Below are 15,824 nucleotides of genomic sequence, written 5' to 3'. Positions count from 1 at the left end.
CCGGGAAGTCGTCGGGCACGGAGAGCAGACGCTCCCTCCTCCCGCTCCCGCTACCGCCGCCGGCGCCGCCAACACCACGAGCACCCCCGCGAAGAGCAGAGCCGCCCACGACGGAAATGCCATGGCGAAACGACGGGCCGTGTCGATCCGGAGCAGAGGGCGGGTTCTGCGGCAGGCGGCGGGCCTCGTCCAGGCGTGGCAGGAGGCGGAGCTAGGCGGCCGGGCAGGGCTAGGAGACCAGCGGCGGGCCTAGGGCGGCTGGGTGCGGGGCTTGGCTGGCCGGCAGCGGGGGTGGACGGCGGCCGCCGGTCTGCCTGGCGGTGGCGGAAACGACGCCGGTCCTAGAAGAGTCAGGACGGAGATCCCCCTCGCGAATGGGAAAATGGGATGCGCGGGGAGATTCAGAGAATAGAAGCGAAACGTTTTTTCTCTGTAACCAGTGGCATTGGTGGGTAATTACCCATCAACTCCACGAGGAGGTTCAAAAGAGAGGGTTATAGAGCAGCAAAAGAGGTGCTCCAAAACTCCACCTCCATTTGCACTACAGCTTCATAGAGTTGGCAGCTCCATAGAGTTTTGGAGTTGGGGTGTTTGGCTGGATTTTTTGATGGAGTTGCTGGAGTTTAGGAGTGGATCCATGCCAAACAGGGCCTTTTCTGTCGGTTCTTTAAAAACGCACAGAAAAAAAAACATGTGCACGCACAGAAAAATCCAAACCCTAACCCGCCGGCCGCCGCGCCCCCAAACACCCTCTCACGCACGCAGTAGACCGCGCCCCCCTCCCTCACTCTCTCCTTTCAGCGTCGCGCCCCTCCCTCTGCGACTCAGCGCAGGAGCTCCTCCCCTCCCCGAGCAGCGCCGCCACTCCTCCCCTCCTCCCTCTCCCTCTTCATCGACGCGGCGGGCGTGGCCCCTCTCCTTCACCCCCGACGCCAGATCCGTCTCCCTCTTCACCCTTCACCCGAGCAGCGCATCCGGATCCATCGCCGCCGCCGACGACCGAGCAGATCCGCGCCCTCCCCCTTCTTCTCCCCCGCCGGCGCCCCTCCCCTCCCCCTTCTTCTTCCCCGGCGGGTGCCCCTCCCCTCCCCCTTCTTCACCCGGCCGGATCTGGCCCTCCCTCTCCCGGATCCGGCCAGTGGCTGCGGCGGCGGTGGTGGTGGCCGGCAGCGGGGCGTGGTGGTGGCGGCGGCCCTCCCCCCTTCTTCTCCCCCACCGGCACCCCTCCCCTCCCCCTTCTTCTTCCCCGGTGGGTGCCCCTCCCCTCCCCCTTCTGTATCGCAGTGATGGGGAGCCAGGCGTCCGAGGTGGGTGCGGGCGGCTGCCCGGGCTGGTCTTCTCTTGGATTGTTTGCTGCGTCGCGAGCCCATGGTTTCTGATCTCCTGATTTGTGCAGAGATGGGGAGCCGGCGCGCGCTCACGGACATCAAGAACCTCGTCGAGGTTGCCCCGTACCCCTGCGCCGTCGCCAAGAAGCCCATGCTGCAGTAATCTCCTGCCCCAAGATCGTGTTTTTTTCGTGGTTCTTGGGGTCCAAATCTGTTTAACCGTGGCGTTCCTTTCTTCTCTCCAGGAAGAGAAGGGACGAAAAGAAGACAGCGTTGCCAAGCAGTCGGCCCATGACAAGGTTAGGACGCGTGCTAGCTGTTCTTGCACCTCTGACGTTTCTTGCAGGCTTTGATTTGATCTGGGTATGCTTTGGTTGTTCAGGAAATTTGCTGCCTCCTTGGCGAGCAAAGAGCATCCTGAATGTCAGCCGATCCTAACTGATCTAGAACCCGGAGTTGATCAACATAAGGAATCAATCGGCGATGGCACCGTTGATATCGACGTGGAACTCTACGAGCCGGTCGACGATAGTGACAGTGACATCGACATGGTATTCGCACTTCTGATTTGTGCTCTTGCTCAGAAATGGATGGGTTTTGGGCATCTTTGCCATGGCTCTGGCTTACTGTTATGTTTGGCAATGCAGGGTGAGACAGAGAACAAGGACATGAACCAAGATGAATCGCTCATGGATATTGACAGTGCAGACTCGGGGAACCCGCTTGCAGCAACAGAATATGTTGAAGAGCTTTACAAGTTCTACAGAGAAAATGAGGTGGTTTATTGTCAGACGATGCTTATCTTGTTCCTTTTTGGTAGATAATAATCTCAAATCATGAATTCTGAATTTTTGGATGAATATCTCGAATGCGCAGATGCTTTACCTATAATGTGCTTATAAGAATGAGCAAGTTCCTTTGCGAAACTGAACACTACGTCAAAAAACATTTCTAGGGGCGGTTGTAGACCATTTGTAGGGGCGGTATGCCAAGCCGCTCCTACGCAAGGGTCTCTACAAATATATATTTGTAGGGACGGTTCCCAGGCCGCCCCTACAAATCGATTTGTAAGGGCGGCTGGTGTTTCCAGCCGCCCCTACAAATATATTTGTAGGGGCGGCTCTTATTACCAGCCGCCCCTATAAATCGATTTGTAGGGGCGGCTGTAGTACCAGCCGTCTCTACAAACAGGTATTTGTAGGGGCGGTTCAATCTAGAACCGCCCCTACGGTACGTTTTCCCGCAAAAAAAAATCAAATTTTCAATTCAAAATCGCTTTGCTGAACGTCCCACAACCAACGTTCCGAACCGCGTTCGCGTTGCCGAACGCCCCGCGACCAACGTTCCGAACCGCGTTCGCGTTGCCGAACGCCCCGTGACCAGCGTTCACGTTGCCGAACACCCCGCGACCGCGACTACAAGCATAAGAGTATTCTATAAACTACAATTACAAGTCCAATTCACATGAATATATACAATCCATCATTAAATATACAAATTCCATACACATTGTTATCAATGTCCTAGAGCTAGCCTTTCAGTCTCACGAAGGTGTTGGTACTGAGGATTTGTACCTAACTCAGACTCTCGGTCATGGTAGGCGCCTCTGACGTGTACAATCTGGTCCAATATGAAGTTGCAAAGGTCGCCGACGAGCTCTAAGAGTTGGTCATCCTTGTATGGGTCTCTTTTCATTCCTTTCTCTTCTCTCCACTACAAGAAAACAAGTTTTGGTTTAGTATTTCATACCATTTACGAAGTTTTTATACTACGGGTGAAGAGGTTCAAACTTACCCTTAAGGGGTGTCTCCTGTAGGCACCGGTGTTACCCATCATAGAACATATATAGTATCCATAATGTACACTCCCAGGCTTCTGCTTGAGGCACTGTGTGTTTTGCATATGAAAATGTTAAGTAATGCTTTTGATAGCCATGTAACGGAGTACTGAAGAAGTAAGTTACACTTACCGCACATAGTGTTTTTATAGCCAGCTTTTCCTTCCTTGCTGGATCATGCCTTCCATGATGATTAGTGACATAGAACCTAAATGCCCTGTTCGAATTATTTTAGCAAATACAACTTGTTAGTATCCAAAAGTGAATGTTACAAGTATGTATACAAACATATAAGCTAATGAGGATTGTCGATATGTATACGTCTTGAGAATCGATATGAAGTCTTTGTATGTCACAGTGTCCTTATCTAATGAATCAAAGACCCATGCCATGCTCCTCCCGACATCGACGGCTATACAAATCCAGTGGTTGCTGCATGGATTTAATCATAGAACTAGATAAGCCCTTTTGCATCGAATGAAATATATCGAACAAAGCTTTAAGTATAGAGTTGAGCTTACTCGAAGTTGTATGGTAGCCATATAGAAGAGTGGTGTTGGAGATTTTTGAAAGCCAAGGCAATGTATGCCGCAACCTTAAGGGACTCTTCCCTTAGCTTCGCACTACGGATGCGCTCTTTCTCCCGAAGAGTCTTTGCAGCTGCTAGCTCTTTGGCATCCAGTGTCCACCGTTTAGGGTAATTAAAATTTGTTTGGGCTATAGCTTGAGGGTCTACATACCCGGCTTTCACACTTGGCATTTGTTTGACAATGTGCACTTGCATTCTACAAATCACGGCGTGGGTTAGTTACAACAAAATTCAAAGATTACATTCATATCATATCAGGAGGACAAGGACTTACAGGCACCACGTGCGAATTAGATTCATCTCCATTTCTCCCAGGTGAAAGCATGTGTGCATGTCATTGAAGTCAAAGACAATTTTCCCGGCTGGGCTTCCAAATGTGCCGGTGGGAAAGCATGCTTGTATGATATCTATGCTCGTTGGGAGAACACGCAAGTACCAATCATGGAACCTTCTCATTCCAAGTGGTAGGCGCTGGATGTCCCGGTTTGGTAGGAAGGGCTTGCCTCTTTCATATTTTTTTGGGCAATCCTTTGACCATTCGATGGCATCAACATTTGGATACTGCTTTGCAATTTGGTGGAGTTTGCTACTAATGGCCTCCTCAGAACCCCGTGATGGGACTTTTTTAACTTGGTTTTCAGGCTTGAACTGATCATGGGAATACCACTTGGACACCGACGAGACGTCTTTGATCAGAACATAAACTGGCCTTATGTTGATTGGAATCTTCTCTTGGAGTTCCCATTCAGGCACGTCCTCATCTTCTTGTGCATCACCTTCTTCAGGAGGCACTCATTGTTCATGTATCGGTTGTGCTTGTTGAGAAGACTATGGCATCTCATGATGCACTTGCCCGGTACGAGCTGGAGATGGTTGTGGCATCTCATCAGGCACATGCTCGATAGGAGGCAGGGAAGAATGTGGCATCTCAGGAATGTGGGGGTCACGAGACGGTGAAAATATCTCCCCGGCCTCAACAACTCGCTCCAAATTTGGGAGAGGGGGAGGCGGCGAAGAAGCAGTTAATATAATATCCCGTTTGTGCTAGAGGATGAACTGCCCCATAACGTCTTCGAGTAACACCAGCCCCTCGGGAGTTGCATAGTCTATCCTCCACTGCATGAACTCGGGCTTCACTGTATGCACCTCGACCCTAGTGTAGTCCGGCGGTATCTTATTATTGTGGTGTAAGCCACCGGGAGGATGTGCCACACCCGTTGCCACCTCCATCACAGTGTTCTGTCGGCCGCTGAGAAACACCAAGGTGCAACTAGTAGGTTCCCGTATGAGATCGACTGGGGTTGTGGCTGCAGTGGAACCTTGGCTGCTAGGAACTTTCGGAGGGCTGCCAACTAATGCCAGTTCTCCCGGCGGCGTCACTAATATACGTGGCTCCGTAGACATTCCTTGCTCCTCCAGCGCCTTTGCAACTAGAGCCTTCACTTGGAGCTCAAGACTAGTCTCCCGGTCTCGGCCATGTTTCTTATACATGTGCCTGTCCTCTTCGAATCCTTGCTTCCAGGTCATCCTTTTCCCTAGCCCCCTGGTGCGGCCTGTGTGCTCCTTGTTTCCCAAGCCAAGGCTAAGCTCGTCCCTCTCTCTGGAAGGATTGAATGAGCCCGTCTCTTTGTCTTCAGCATATTTCAGTATCCTTGATACCGCCTCTTGGGTCTCCGGCTTATCAAGAAACATGGACCAAATAAGGGTATGATCTTGTTCCCCTCCCTAATTTACCCTAGTACATTTAAAAATTGGGTCTAATTTGCTCATAAATAGCTCAAGCACCATATAAGAGAGAGAAAACAAAACTCTAATTACTCACTAACCAACCATTAAAACTTCAAAAAAGTGTGGAATAGCATTTTCTTACCTTCTACAACCTCTCCACCAAAGGATTTGAGACCAAAACCTTCCCCCCTTAGTAGAGCAATTTTTGGGAGGTGCCCAAGGCCTCCCCACCTTTCTTTCACGGGTTAGAGTGAGTGACCCGAGGAGAAAGAAGGTGTTGCTTCTGTTTTATATGGGGGCCATTTGTAGGGGCGGCTGGTGATTGAGCCGCCCCTACAAATCGGAGCTATAAATACGGGGTCATTTGTAGGGGCGGCTCAATCACCAGCCGCCCCTACAAATAGCATTTCCAGGGGCGGCTGGTGATTGAGCCGCCCCTACAAATCAGACCCCATTTGTAGGGGCGGCTCGTAACACCAACCGCCCCTGCTGTTCCATTTGTAGGGGCGGCTGGTGTCTGGGCACCCGAGCACGTCACTGTAGGGGCGGCTCCATCACCAGCCGCCCCTACAAAAAAAATCGAACCGTTGCTAAAAATCGTTTTCTACGTAGTGGAATAAATTAGACCAGAAACCTGTAAGGATCATTCTACTTCAGACAAGAATCTTAACTGCAGTATGGTATAATGTGGAAATGCACGCCTAATGTTAATTATCATCTTTTATGCACTTTAAGCAACTAATCTAAAGAAAAAAAATGTCTACATGTTTTGAATCGGATGATACTGATATAGCACATTGGTCCATCTCACAGCCAGGAATAGGTAACTATTGTGCTAGTTGTCATGTGCAACACATTGGAAAGTTATGCTGCGCTAAAATCATCACTGCATTGTACGATTGGAACTGCTTCATCTGTTATACAACTGTGAAAGCTACAACAGTTCATAATGTCTTTGTACTACTAAAATTGGTTCCTTCAGTATTTTTGAAGCAAATCATGGTCACCAGAATGAAACTTATTGCCGACTAATCTTACATTCACAAAGACTTACGCAGGCTTCTACTATCTTGGACTTTTCTATTGCAGCTTCTATTATCTTTTCAGTATTACCAATGTGGTGCTTTATGCAGGCTAAGAGTTGCGTAAGACCTGATTACATGTCCAGTCAACAAGATATAAACTCAAAGATGAGAGCAATTCTGATTGACTGGCTGATTGAGGTACAAAAAGCATGGACCTTACAAATTGTTCTGATCTGAAACTGCATGTTTTAATATTTTTGCTGGTTCTTTTGCCAGGTTCACTACAAGTTCGATCTGATGGATGAGACACTCTTTCTTACAGTAAACATAATAGATAGATTCTTGGAAAAGGAAGTGGTTCCAAGGAAGAAGCTACAACTGGTTGGAGTCACAGCTATGCTTCTTGCTTGCAAATATGAGGAGGTCTCAGTTCCAGTTGTTGAGGACCTTGTGCTCATTTCTGACCGTGCCTACACAAAAGGGCAAATTCTAGAAATGGTAATCCACTAAATACAATTTGCACTCACACTGAATTCATGCTTGGTTCTTTTATACTGCATTATCTAAACGTACAATGATCATAGAAGCAAATAAGTAACATTTCCTTACAGCAGACATGGATCTTTTACTGCAAAATTGCACTTATATCCTTTCTACATAAGTGGAACATGACAGAGTTGGTCAGTTTGTAATCTTTTGAATTATTTCTCCCACTTCTGCAAATCCTTGCACACAGTCTTCTTTTTTTAGAAGATGGTGTACACTTGATCATGATGATATCCATATATACTACCTTAGTGAGTAAATAACATTTACTTAATGCAGACAAAGATTATTACTGCAAAAATGCAACTATATCCTTTCTGGTTCCCCATCACTGAAGTCTAGAGGAACTTAGCAAATACTACCTCCTGTATCGCAGTGACATTTTGGTTTTGCCCTAAGTTCTAATCTGTGTTCTATGCTTTCTCAAAGTGTATTAAGGTTGCTTGTGTTTACAGCACAAAACATGTGTCTCGAATCAGAACAAGAGCTTAAATGTTTTTTAGCAACATGTTGATAACTTTTGAGATAAAACAGCTAGCATGAAATCCCAGTCTCGTGCCGCGCTGCTCTCCCCTTCCCTAACTATGCCTTGTGACTTTTTATTTTGTACTACTCTTGAGTGGCTGTGATGAATCAAGTTTCCTTCCCTAACAAATGGGGTTTCTGTCTTGTAGTGAAAAAAGATGTCAGAGTGAAGGCACTTGAGGCAGCTGAAGAAAAAACAGGAACAGGAACAGAAGAAGAAAAGAGGTGCTGATGTGGCAACAAGGAAGAGGCAGAGGGATGAGGAGGAAAGGAGGGAAAAGGAGAGAAAAAAGAAATGCATTGAAGAAGCTCGAAAACAACAGCCGCGACCTATGGAAAGAAAGCATGCCAACAATGTCAAAGAAGCTCGTCCAGAAGCTCATGTGAGTAGAAGCTATATTGTTTATGTCTACCAAGTGTTCCTTAATATGATAAATATTTGTTACTAAGCATTTAAGTCGTTGCAGGATAATAAGGAGCGGCAGAAGAATTTGGCTGAAGCGGTGAAAGTCCCAGTAAAAGTTGATGAAATGACAGGCCTTGGAGGAAAGGCCACTAACAGTCACAATGAAATGGCTGTGATAACCGATGAGAGGCCTGCAATTTTTGGATCTCATTGTCAGAAAAATATCCCAAACAATATTGAGGAGGTATGTTCTAGTCTTCACTTAGCTTTATCTTAGAAAGAACCTTGCGAGATCTTAAGTCTTAGAAAGTGCTGGGATACAAAGACGACATATTATTTTTTGACGGGGAAAATGATGGAGATTCTCCAATTGGGCTACTTTGATTTCATTTGGTAGTGTTATTTCACTTCAGTGTCAGCAAAGGTTCTAATTGTGAATTCTCTGCTCTGTGGTTTGTTGAACTTTTGTAGTCATACCAGCAGTTCTTAGCTCTCATGAGATCTCAGTCAATGCTTGATCTGCAGGATGTGACAGACTCAACTGCCATGGTCACTCCCAGGGACAAGCGCATGAAGAATTAGCAAAAGTTGAATAGTATCAGGGACAAGCGCATGAAGAACTAGCCAGAGCTAAATCTTGGTTAGTCTGAGGGATTTGAATGTATTGATGCTGGAACATTTGGACATCATCTATGTACCATTGAATGTGCTGAACATTTAGACACATATGTTGTGATGTGTCATGAAATTACTGTATGGACAATATATATTTTAATATACTGTTGCTACTGTTTTAAAATATTTTTTTTGTGTGTTTAACTCTTTTTTCCTGTGAGGCTGGCTACACAGAAATATTATTTTTAATCTGGGCGAAATGAATTTTTCTGTGAGTTCAACTAGACCGACAGAAAAGAAAACATGTGTTTTTCTGTGCGTTTATTTTATTTTTCTGTGTGGATTAACATACAGAAAAAATAGTTTTAATCTGGGCGAACACAATTTTTCTGTGCGTGTGAGACCCATAGAAAAATTGTTTCTGACGGTGAACCCACAGAAAAATTAGATTTTTCTGTCATTATATTTCCGTGGGTATTTTTCTGAGGGTACACCGTCAGAAAAATATTTTTCTGACGGTATTCGCATTTTCTGTGTGTTTTCGCACACACAGAAAAATGCGAGTTTCCAGTAGTGTAGATATGCATTAGATGTGGCACAATATAAAAGTTGTAAGATGATGAGGCGACTGCACAAACTTAATGTCGATAAAAAAGGGTGAGGGAAGAGATGTCTTTTGCTGGTGATATACAATATAATAAAGGATTAAGTCCACTTTTGGCCCCTCAACTATCATGTTGGTCTAATTTTGACCCCCAACTATAAAACCGTATGGTCCAGGCACTGGAATTTTCAAAACCATTCAGTTTTAGCACCTCGGTGCGATTGAGGCGGTTTGCGCTGACGTGTGCCTGGTTTTGACCCACCACGCTGGCATTGATCGTCACGTAGGACGGCCGCGCGGGTCAAAACAGGAGCCGGCCCGCTCAGCTCTCTCTCTCTCCCTCTCAGTTCCTCTCCCCCGAACCCTAGACGCCGTTGGCGCCTCCATCGCCGTAGCCGCGACCGCATCCTCTCCTCCGACACCTCCGCGTCCATAGTCGCCCCTCGCCTAGGAGTCCTCCGCCGCCGCCTTCGCAGTCGTAAGGGCTTGGAGGATTGAAACGTAGAGGACGAACACGCTCAGGTACGATTGAATCCGTCTGCATTTCTACATGTAGCGGTGGAAGTACTCTTAGGTTAGTTACCTCGGATCCATAGTCCTAAGACTCTACTATCTGTTGTAGGAATGGACCCTTTGGAATTTCTTGGTGTTCGATTTCACTTTGGTGGCGAGTTTTTCAATGATGGGAAGAAGCTTCATTATCTAGGTGGAAATGAGGAGATGTCATTCATCGAGCATGACAAAATTTCTTTGCCTAAAGTAATTGGACATCTTAAAGACCACTACAATGCTTCAGATCCTGTTCTTCTCCATTGGTTGTTCCCTGGCAATGATTTACTGAATGGGCTCAGAGTTTTGGTAGATGATAAGGTTTGTTTGGACATGTCTGAATGTGTTACTAATGGAGGGGTTGCAGATGTATTTGTTGAGCTTATTGAAGTGAAAGCTGATGACATGGAGATTAAGGAGGAAGAGGATGGGGAGGACCAGTGTAGTGACTGGGAGGAAGATGCTAAAATGGAGAGTGAAAGAGCAGACAGTGAAAGCACTGGGATGGAAACACCTCATGAAGACAATGTGGTGGTTGAGGATTTGGCTATAATGAACATGTCATCACCAGAACAAGTGAAGAAGGACTTAATAGGTGCTACTAAGTATTTGCATTGGGTTAGAGAGAAAGAGGCTCCTGTACAGAAGTTGGTTATGCAAGAAGAAGTGTCTATTCATGAAGAGGCTCCTGTACAGAAGGAACACAATTTAGATATGGATGATCCCAGTGACAAGGATTACTTGCCTGGTGATGATGAGAGCAGTGGAGAGGATGAGGAGGTAATCTAGATTAGAACTGGGCTAAAGGAGTTAAAGAAGAAATTGAAAGCTGGAGGCATGTTGGTGGTCGATGAGGAAAGGCATGAAGTCAATGTGGAATGTGCTAGTGAAGAGGATGGTTGTGATTCCCATGCTATGGATACTGATGAAGAGGATGATTCATATGATGAAACATCTGATGGAGAGTTGGTTAGGAAGGAGAAGAAATTTCCCAAGTTTGATGCCAATGCTCCAGTGCCAGTATTCACTGTTGGGATGGCTTTTAGTGATAAGTCAACATTCAGGGAGGCTGTCATCAAGTATGGGCTGGCAGAAAGGAAGGTGATTAAGTTTGTGAAGAATAAGAGCACAAAGTGTAGAGCAGTTTGTTCATGGCCAAAGAGCCCTTGGATTTTTGCATCTGTCAAGGACATCAAGGGCAAGTAGTTGGCATATAGCAACATGTAAAGATGTGCACACATGCCCACCAAGGAGAGACAACTCTTTAGTGACATCAAGGAGAATAGCAGATAAATATGAGAAGTAGATATTGGCTAACCCACAGTGGTCAGTTGAGAGTATGAGAGAAACAATTCAGGAGGAAATGTTTGTACATGTCAGTATTTCAAAGATTAAGAGAGCCAAATCAATTATGATGCAAAGGATGTATGATGCAACCAAGGGGGAGTATGCTCTGGTGTTTGACTACCAGCTTGAACTACTGAGAAGCAATCCTGGGAGTACAATAGTAGTGAAGCTTAATACTGAAGAACTTGAACCCATGTTCATGAGGTTTTATGTCTGCTTTGATGCATGCAAGAAGGGGTTCCTTGCTGGTTGCAGGAAGGTTATTGGACTGGATGGTTGTTTTTAAGGGATTAACCAATGGAGAACTGCTTTGTGCACTAGGTAGAGATGCCAACAATCAAATGTACCCAATAGCATGGGTAGTTGTAGAGAGGGAGACCAAGGAGTCATGGGACTTTTTCTTATCTTTGCTGAGCACTAACTTGCAGTTTGGTGATGGCGATGGCTGGGTATTTATTTCTGATCAACAGAAGGGGCTCATCAATGCTGTAAACAAGTGGGCACCTAAGGTGGAGCATAGGATGTGTGCCAGGCATATCTATGCTAACTGGAGGAAGAAGTTCACTAACAAGAAGTATCAGAAGCTTTTTTAGAGATGTGCAAAGTCTTCATCAATGAATCTATTCAACTACAACATGAACAAGCTAAGGAAAGAGACACCACATGGGGCTGATGCTATTTTGAGAACTGATCCTGAGCATTGGAGTAGAGCATGGTTCAAAATTGGGTCAATCTATGATTCTGTGGACAATAACATGTGTGAGTGCTTCAACCACTGGATTCTGAAAGCAAGGTTCCTTCCAATCATAAGTATGCTTGAAGGTATAAGGCGCCAAGTTATGGTAAGAATCCATGAGAACAGAAACAAGGCAGAAAGGTGGACAAATCTCTTCTGTCCAAACACCTACAAGAAGCTGATGACATATGTCACAGCTAGTGGATTCTGCCATGCTATTAGCAATGGCAACAATTGCTATGAAGTAACCTACTGGGATCACTGATTCACTGTGAATTTGGATGAGAGAACTTGCTTCTGTAGGTTCTGGCAGTTGTCAGGTTTGCCCTGCCCTCATGCTATTTCCTACATCTACTATGCATCCAGGCCTTTAGAAGAATTCATAGCCAAGTGTTATTCTGTTGAGGAGTACAACAAGACATATGCACACTGCCTGCAACCAGTGGAAGGAAAGGCCCTCTGGCTAGTATCAAACAAAGAAAAGCCATTGCCCCCCAGGTATGTAAGGATGCCTGGAAGACCAAAGAAGGAGAGGAAAAGGCAAGATGGGGAGAAGAAGAAGCCACCTTAGGGTAAGCTATCCAAGAAAAGAACAGTTATAAGGTGCAGAGTATGTAAAGGGATTAGACACAATAGGACAACTTGTAGCAGGAGGACAGGTTCTGGTAATGCAAGTGCTGGTGCTTCACAGTCTGCTAAAGGAAGTGGTGGTGCTTCTCAGTCTATTAGGGATAGTGGTGGTGCATCATAGTCTGCTAGAGGAAGTGCTGGTGCATCACAGTCTGTTAGAGGAAGTGCTGGTGCATCATAGTCTGTTAGAGGAAGTGTTGGTGCTTCATAGTCTGGTAGAGGAACAACTTCAAAAAGGAAGTCATGCCCTTCATCTACTACTGCTAGTATGTGGGGGGTATAACCCCGGATACCCACGGTAGACTACATCGGTTGTGCTTCCAGGGGCGGTCCATCCCACGAGATGAAGACCTACGGTGCACGACACGGCTCGGCGTGCACCGCAAGACATCAAGGGCAATATCCTGAAGATACTACGAGATCTGTTAGGATACGTTAGATCCCATGATTCCTGTAATATGTTATTACTTTCCAGTTATCTCCTAGATCTAACGACTTGTAACCCTGTCCTCCAGACTATATAAGACGGGCAGGGACCCCCTCAAAACACACGCAACATCATATCATAGCCAATACAATCCAACGGGCCACAGGAGTAGGGTATTACGTCGCGCTGACAGCCCAAACCTGTAGAGCATTAGGTGCTACAATATCATAGTATATAGTTTCCTCATTAACACCTACATGTTCATTCTGTAGTTCAGGATTCCTAAGGTAATCATCCTCATCTGCATCATCATTGTCTATGTTGTCATTGTCTATGTTGTCCTTAGGTTGGGTACCCACACCAAAATCCCACTCTGTGACAGGCTCATATGGATCAGAATGACCTCGATATACAACAAACATGATGACAACCTTTCTCTTCAAATGTTTATCAAACATAGACATCAACTCTTGGTCGGTTTTTACTTCTAGGAAAGATTTTAGACCTTCGTCAAAATACTGAATATGAGCTACATCCAAATAACCAGGCGGGTACTTCTCTACCACTGATTCAACAAGGTCCTCATAATTTATTTTGTCTGAATCAACAACCATGTCAAAGCTAAAACATTTCATATCTTGTCTACACTTCTTACGGTTGCCCAACAATTTAATTTTCAGCTTGAATCTGGAATTCGGATCCATGCTGTTATTCGAAATTAAAATTGCGTTTCAGGACTTAGTAAACCTGCAACTACTTCTAGGAGTACAAAAAAAAAGTGAACTCACTCTTGTAGCTAGTCATCTTTGTCAGAGTCGACGCCATCTTGGTCGGAGATGACGGTGCCCTGCTCAGGCTGGACTAGCCCGTCCTCCACCTGCTGGCTGCAGGAGGGGCCAACCGGAGCTGCGCAAGCCTCGCTGCGGGATGGGCCAGCCGTGCTGGGAGGTGCTGGCCGGTGCTCGCTGGAGTTCCTGGCCGCGCCGGGCTGCCTGAAGGGGAGGCCACCTACTACCGAGCCGCGCTGGCCACCCTCGCCGAAGGTGGCGGCCGCGCCGGCCTAGCCGCGGCCAGGGCCGCCTGGTGCCGCGTGGACCAATCCTGGGCGGGCGCGCTCGACGACTCGAGCAGCGGCTCCTCCACCACGGTGGCCTAGGTTTGGAGTGGATCCGGGCGCAGCAGGTGGATCTAGGGCCGGCGGACGCCGCTGGTCGGCGGCGGCGGCGGCGCTCTGGTCGGCTACGGTGGCGCCGCTCTGGCCGGCGGCGGCGGCACCCTCCAGCATCGGTGTCACGTCGCGGTGCCCTACTCGGTCTCGCGTCGCGATAGCGCCCGCTCGGTCCCTCGCTCCATGTCGCTGGATGCGGCGGCCCCTTCAGAAACACAGAAGGGTAGTTTAGTCTTTCCGCGTATCCACCAGTGGGCAAACTAACAAAGTACCCTAACGGACTTGACAGAAGGCCATAGAAGGAATGAAAGTTCGTTTCAGAGTCATAGAGGTAAGTTTAAAAAAAATGGCAATACAACGAGCCATTTTTTCAGGGCCATACCTGTAAAAAGCTCTTGTTTAATTCGGTTCGGATCCATAGGGGTTAAGTACAACAACTTTAGTCCTCGTACATAAATTACTGAGTATAATATAACACGTTTCCTCAACTTCAGTCGCCTGAGCTTTCAGGCGACGAGTTCAGAGCACTATGTGCCGCTTTGCTGCTAAGCTAATGGAAGGAAGCAGAAAGCGGATGATCACAGGCTAGCACTGTGCTAGCCTGTGATCATCCGCTTTCTGCTTCCTTCCATTAGCTTAGCAGCAAAGCGGCACATAGTGCTCTGAACTCGTCGCCTGAAAGCTCAGGCGACTGAAGTTGAGGAAACGTGCCCAACAATTCAACTCAGCTCCAAATCTCATACTTTGGAGTTTAAATTAGCAAGGCTAAATTCATCGTAGGCGCAAAAGAAAGAAGATTCAGTTGTTAGTTAAGTAGTGAACGTTATCGATACAAAGATGCCATAGAAAACAGCAAACTTTAAGCTTATATTAGGGCCGTTTGGATCCGTTCAAAGTTCCTAAGTAGGCCTATTTGGCTGGCCCATGAACTGCAAACCTGAGATTCCAGGCCCTTCTACGGTCCGAGAGGCCGAGATGGCAGGCAGCCCTCGTCAAATTCCTGGCCGTGGTCCAGATCCGGGAGAAGGGAATGCTGACTGCTGAGGCCGGGACGTGGGGATGCATGAATGCGGCCCGGCCTGTAGAAGCGTTCTCTGCTCCGAGGTCCCATTCGGCACTTGTTCCGGGCTTCAGGCCATCGGTTGTGAGTTAGTTTTGCTCAAGGGTACCTGCTCCAAGCATCCTCTTTGCCGTGCAGCTGTGAGCAGTCGGCTATTGCAGATCCAATACACTGTTTCTGGCATCTCAATAAACCGTTACGTGATGAAATGTTGGTCAGGTTGCAACCAGTAGATTTTCTAGCTAGTTAGTCCTCTGGGATCATAGCGGACGGTGAATGCTACTTTCTGAGCCATGTTACATGTAACAACTCCCCTGGAAGTGCTATGACCTAGAACAGTGAATCTGGCTGCTGATTCAGTTAACAGATAGTCATTGATTCATTGAAATGACGTGTGCCTATTTGACCATGTGTACAAGTAACTGAAATGGTGTTCTTTTGGGTGGCCACATTGAGTGGATAATGTAAACTATATTTCTATTGATGCTCATGTTGTTCTCGAATTTGATCTCAAAATTCAAAACCATTCTTCCATATGCAAACGATCACTCAACTATATCAAAAAAAGAAATATGCATGCATCATAAGGTAGCTAGTTCTGATTGTCACTGCTATTGTATTAACTTCTGAGCTAATTCCAAATCTCTCCTGTGCAGCATCGGCTGAATATTTTGTATAAGTAGCACCAATGGATTTGACGACGA

General features: G+C 46.7%; 1 protein-coding gene, 1 long non-coding RNA gene and 1 pseudogene across 2 annotated transcripts; 2 read left to right on the top strand and 1 right to left on the bottom strand.

The window, feature by feature from the left end:
* Positions 1 to 1,258: 1,258 nt before the first annotated feature.
* Positions 1,259 to 8,661, top strand: LOC136457764 (cyclin-B2-1-like). Its single transcript, XM_066457767.1, has 8 exons — positions 1,259 to 1,307; positions 1,399 to 1,487; positions 1,574 to 1,627; positions 1,711 to 1,879; positions 1,976 to 2,104; positions 6,616 to 6,705; positions 6,784 to 7,005; positions 8,456 to 8,661. Exons 1-8 carry the CDS (start codon positions 1,287 to 1,289, stop codon positions 8,564 to 8,566), a joined length of 885 nt encoding a protein of 294 aa, XP_066313864.1. The 5' UTR covers positions 1,259 to 1,286; the 3' UTR covers positions 8,567 to 8,661.
* On the bottom strand, positions 2,929 to 3,507 carry LOC136457763 (uncharacterized). Its single transcript, XR_010759803.1, has 3 exons — positions 3,303 to 3,507; positions 3,123 to 3,215; positions 2,929 to 3,041 (listed from the first exon to the last, which is right to left on the bottom strand). It is a non-coding gene; the product is annotated as an uncharacterized lncRNA (long non-coding RNA).
* A 1,928-nt stretch (positions 8,662 to 10,589) lies between the features above and the next one.
* On the top strand, positions 10,590 to 11,692 carry LOC136460299 (uncharacterized; annotated as a pseudogene).
* Positions 11,693 to 15,824: the final 4,132 nt, after the last annotated feature.

This window comes from Miscanthus floridulus, chromosome 6, assembly GCF_019320115.1.
Source record: "Miscanthus floridulus cultivar M001 chromosome 6, ASM1932011v1, whole genome shotgun sequence".
In the NCBI taxonomy this organism is placed as follows: domain Eukaryota; kingdom Viridiplantae; phylum Streptophyta; class Magnoliopsida; order Poales; family Poaceae; genus Miscanthus; species Miscanthus floridulus.
This window is presented reverse-complemented; position numbering and strand designations above follow the sequence as displayed.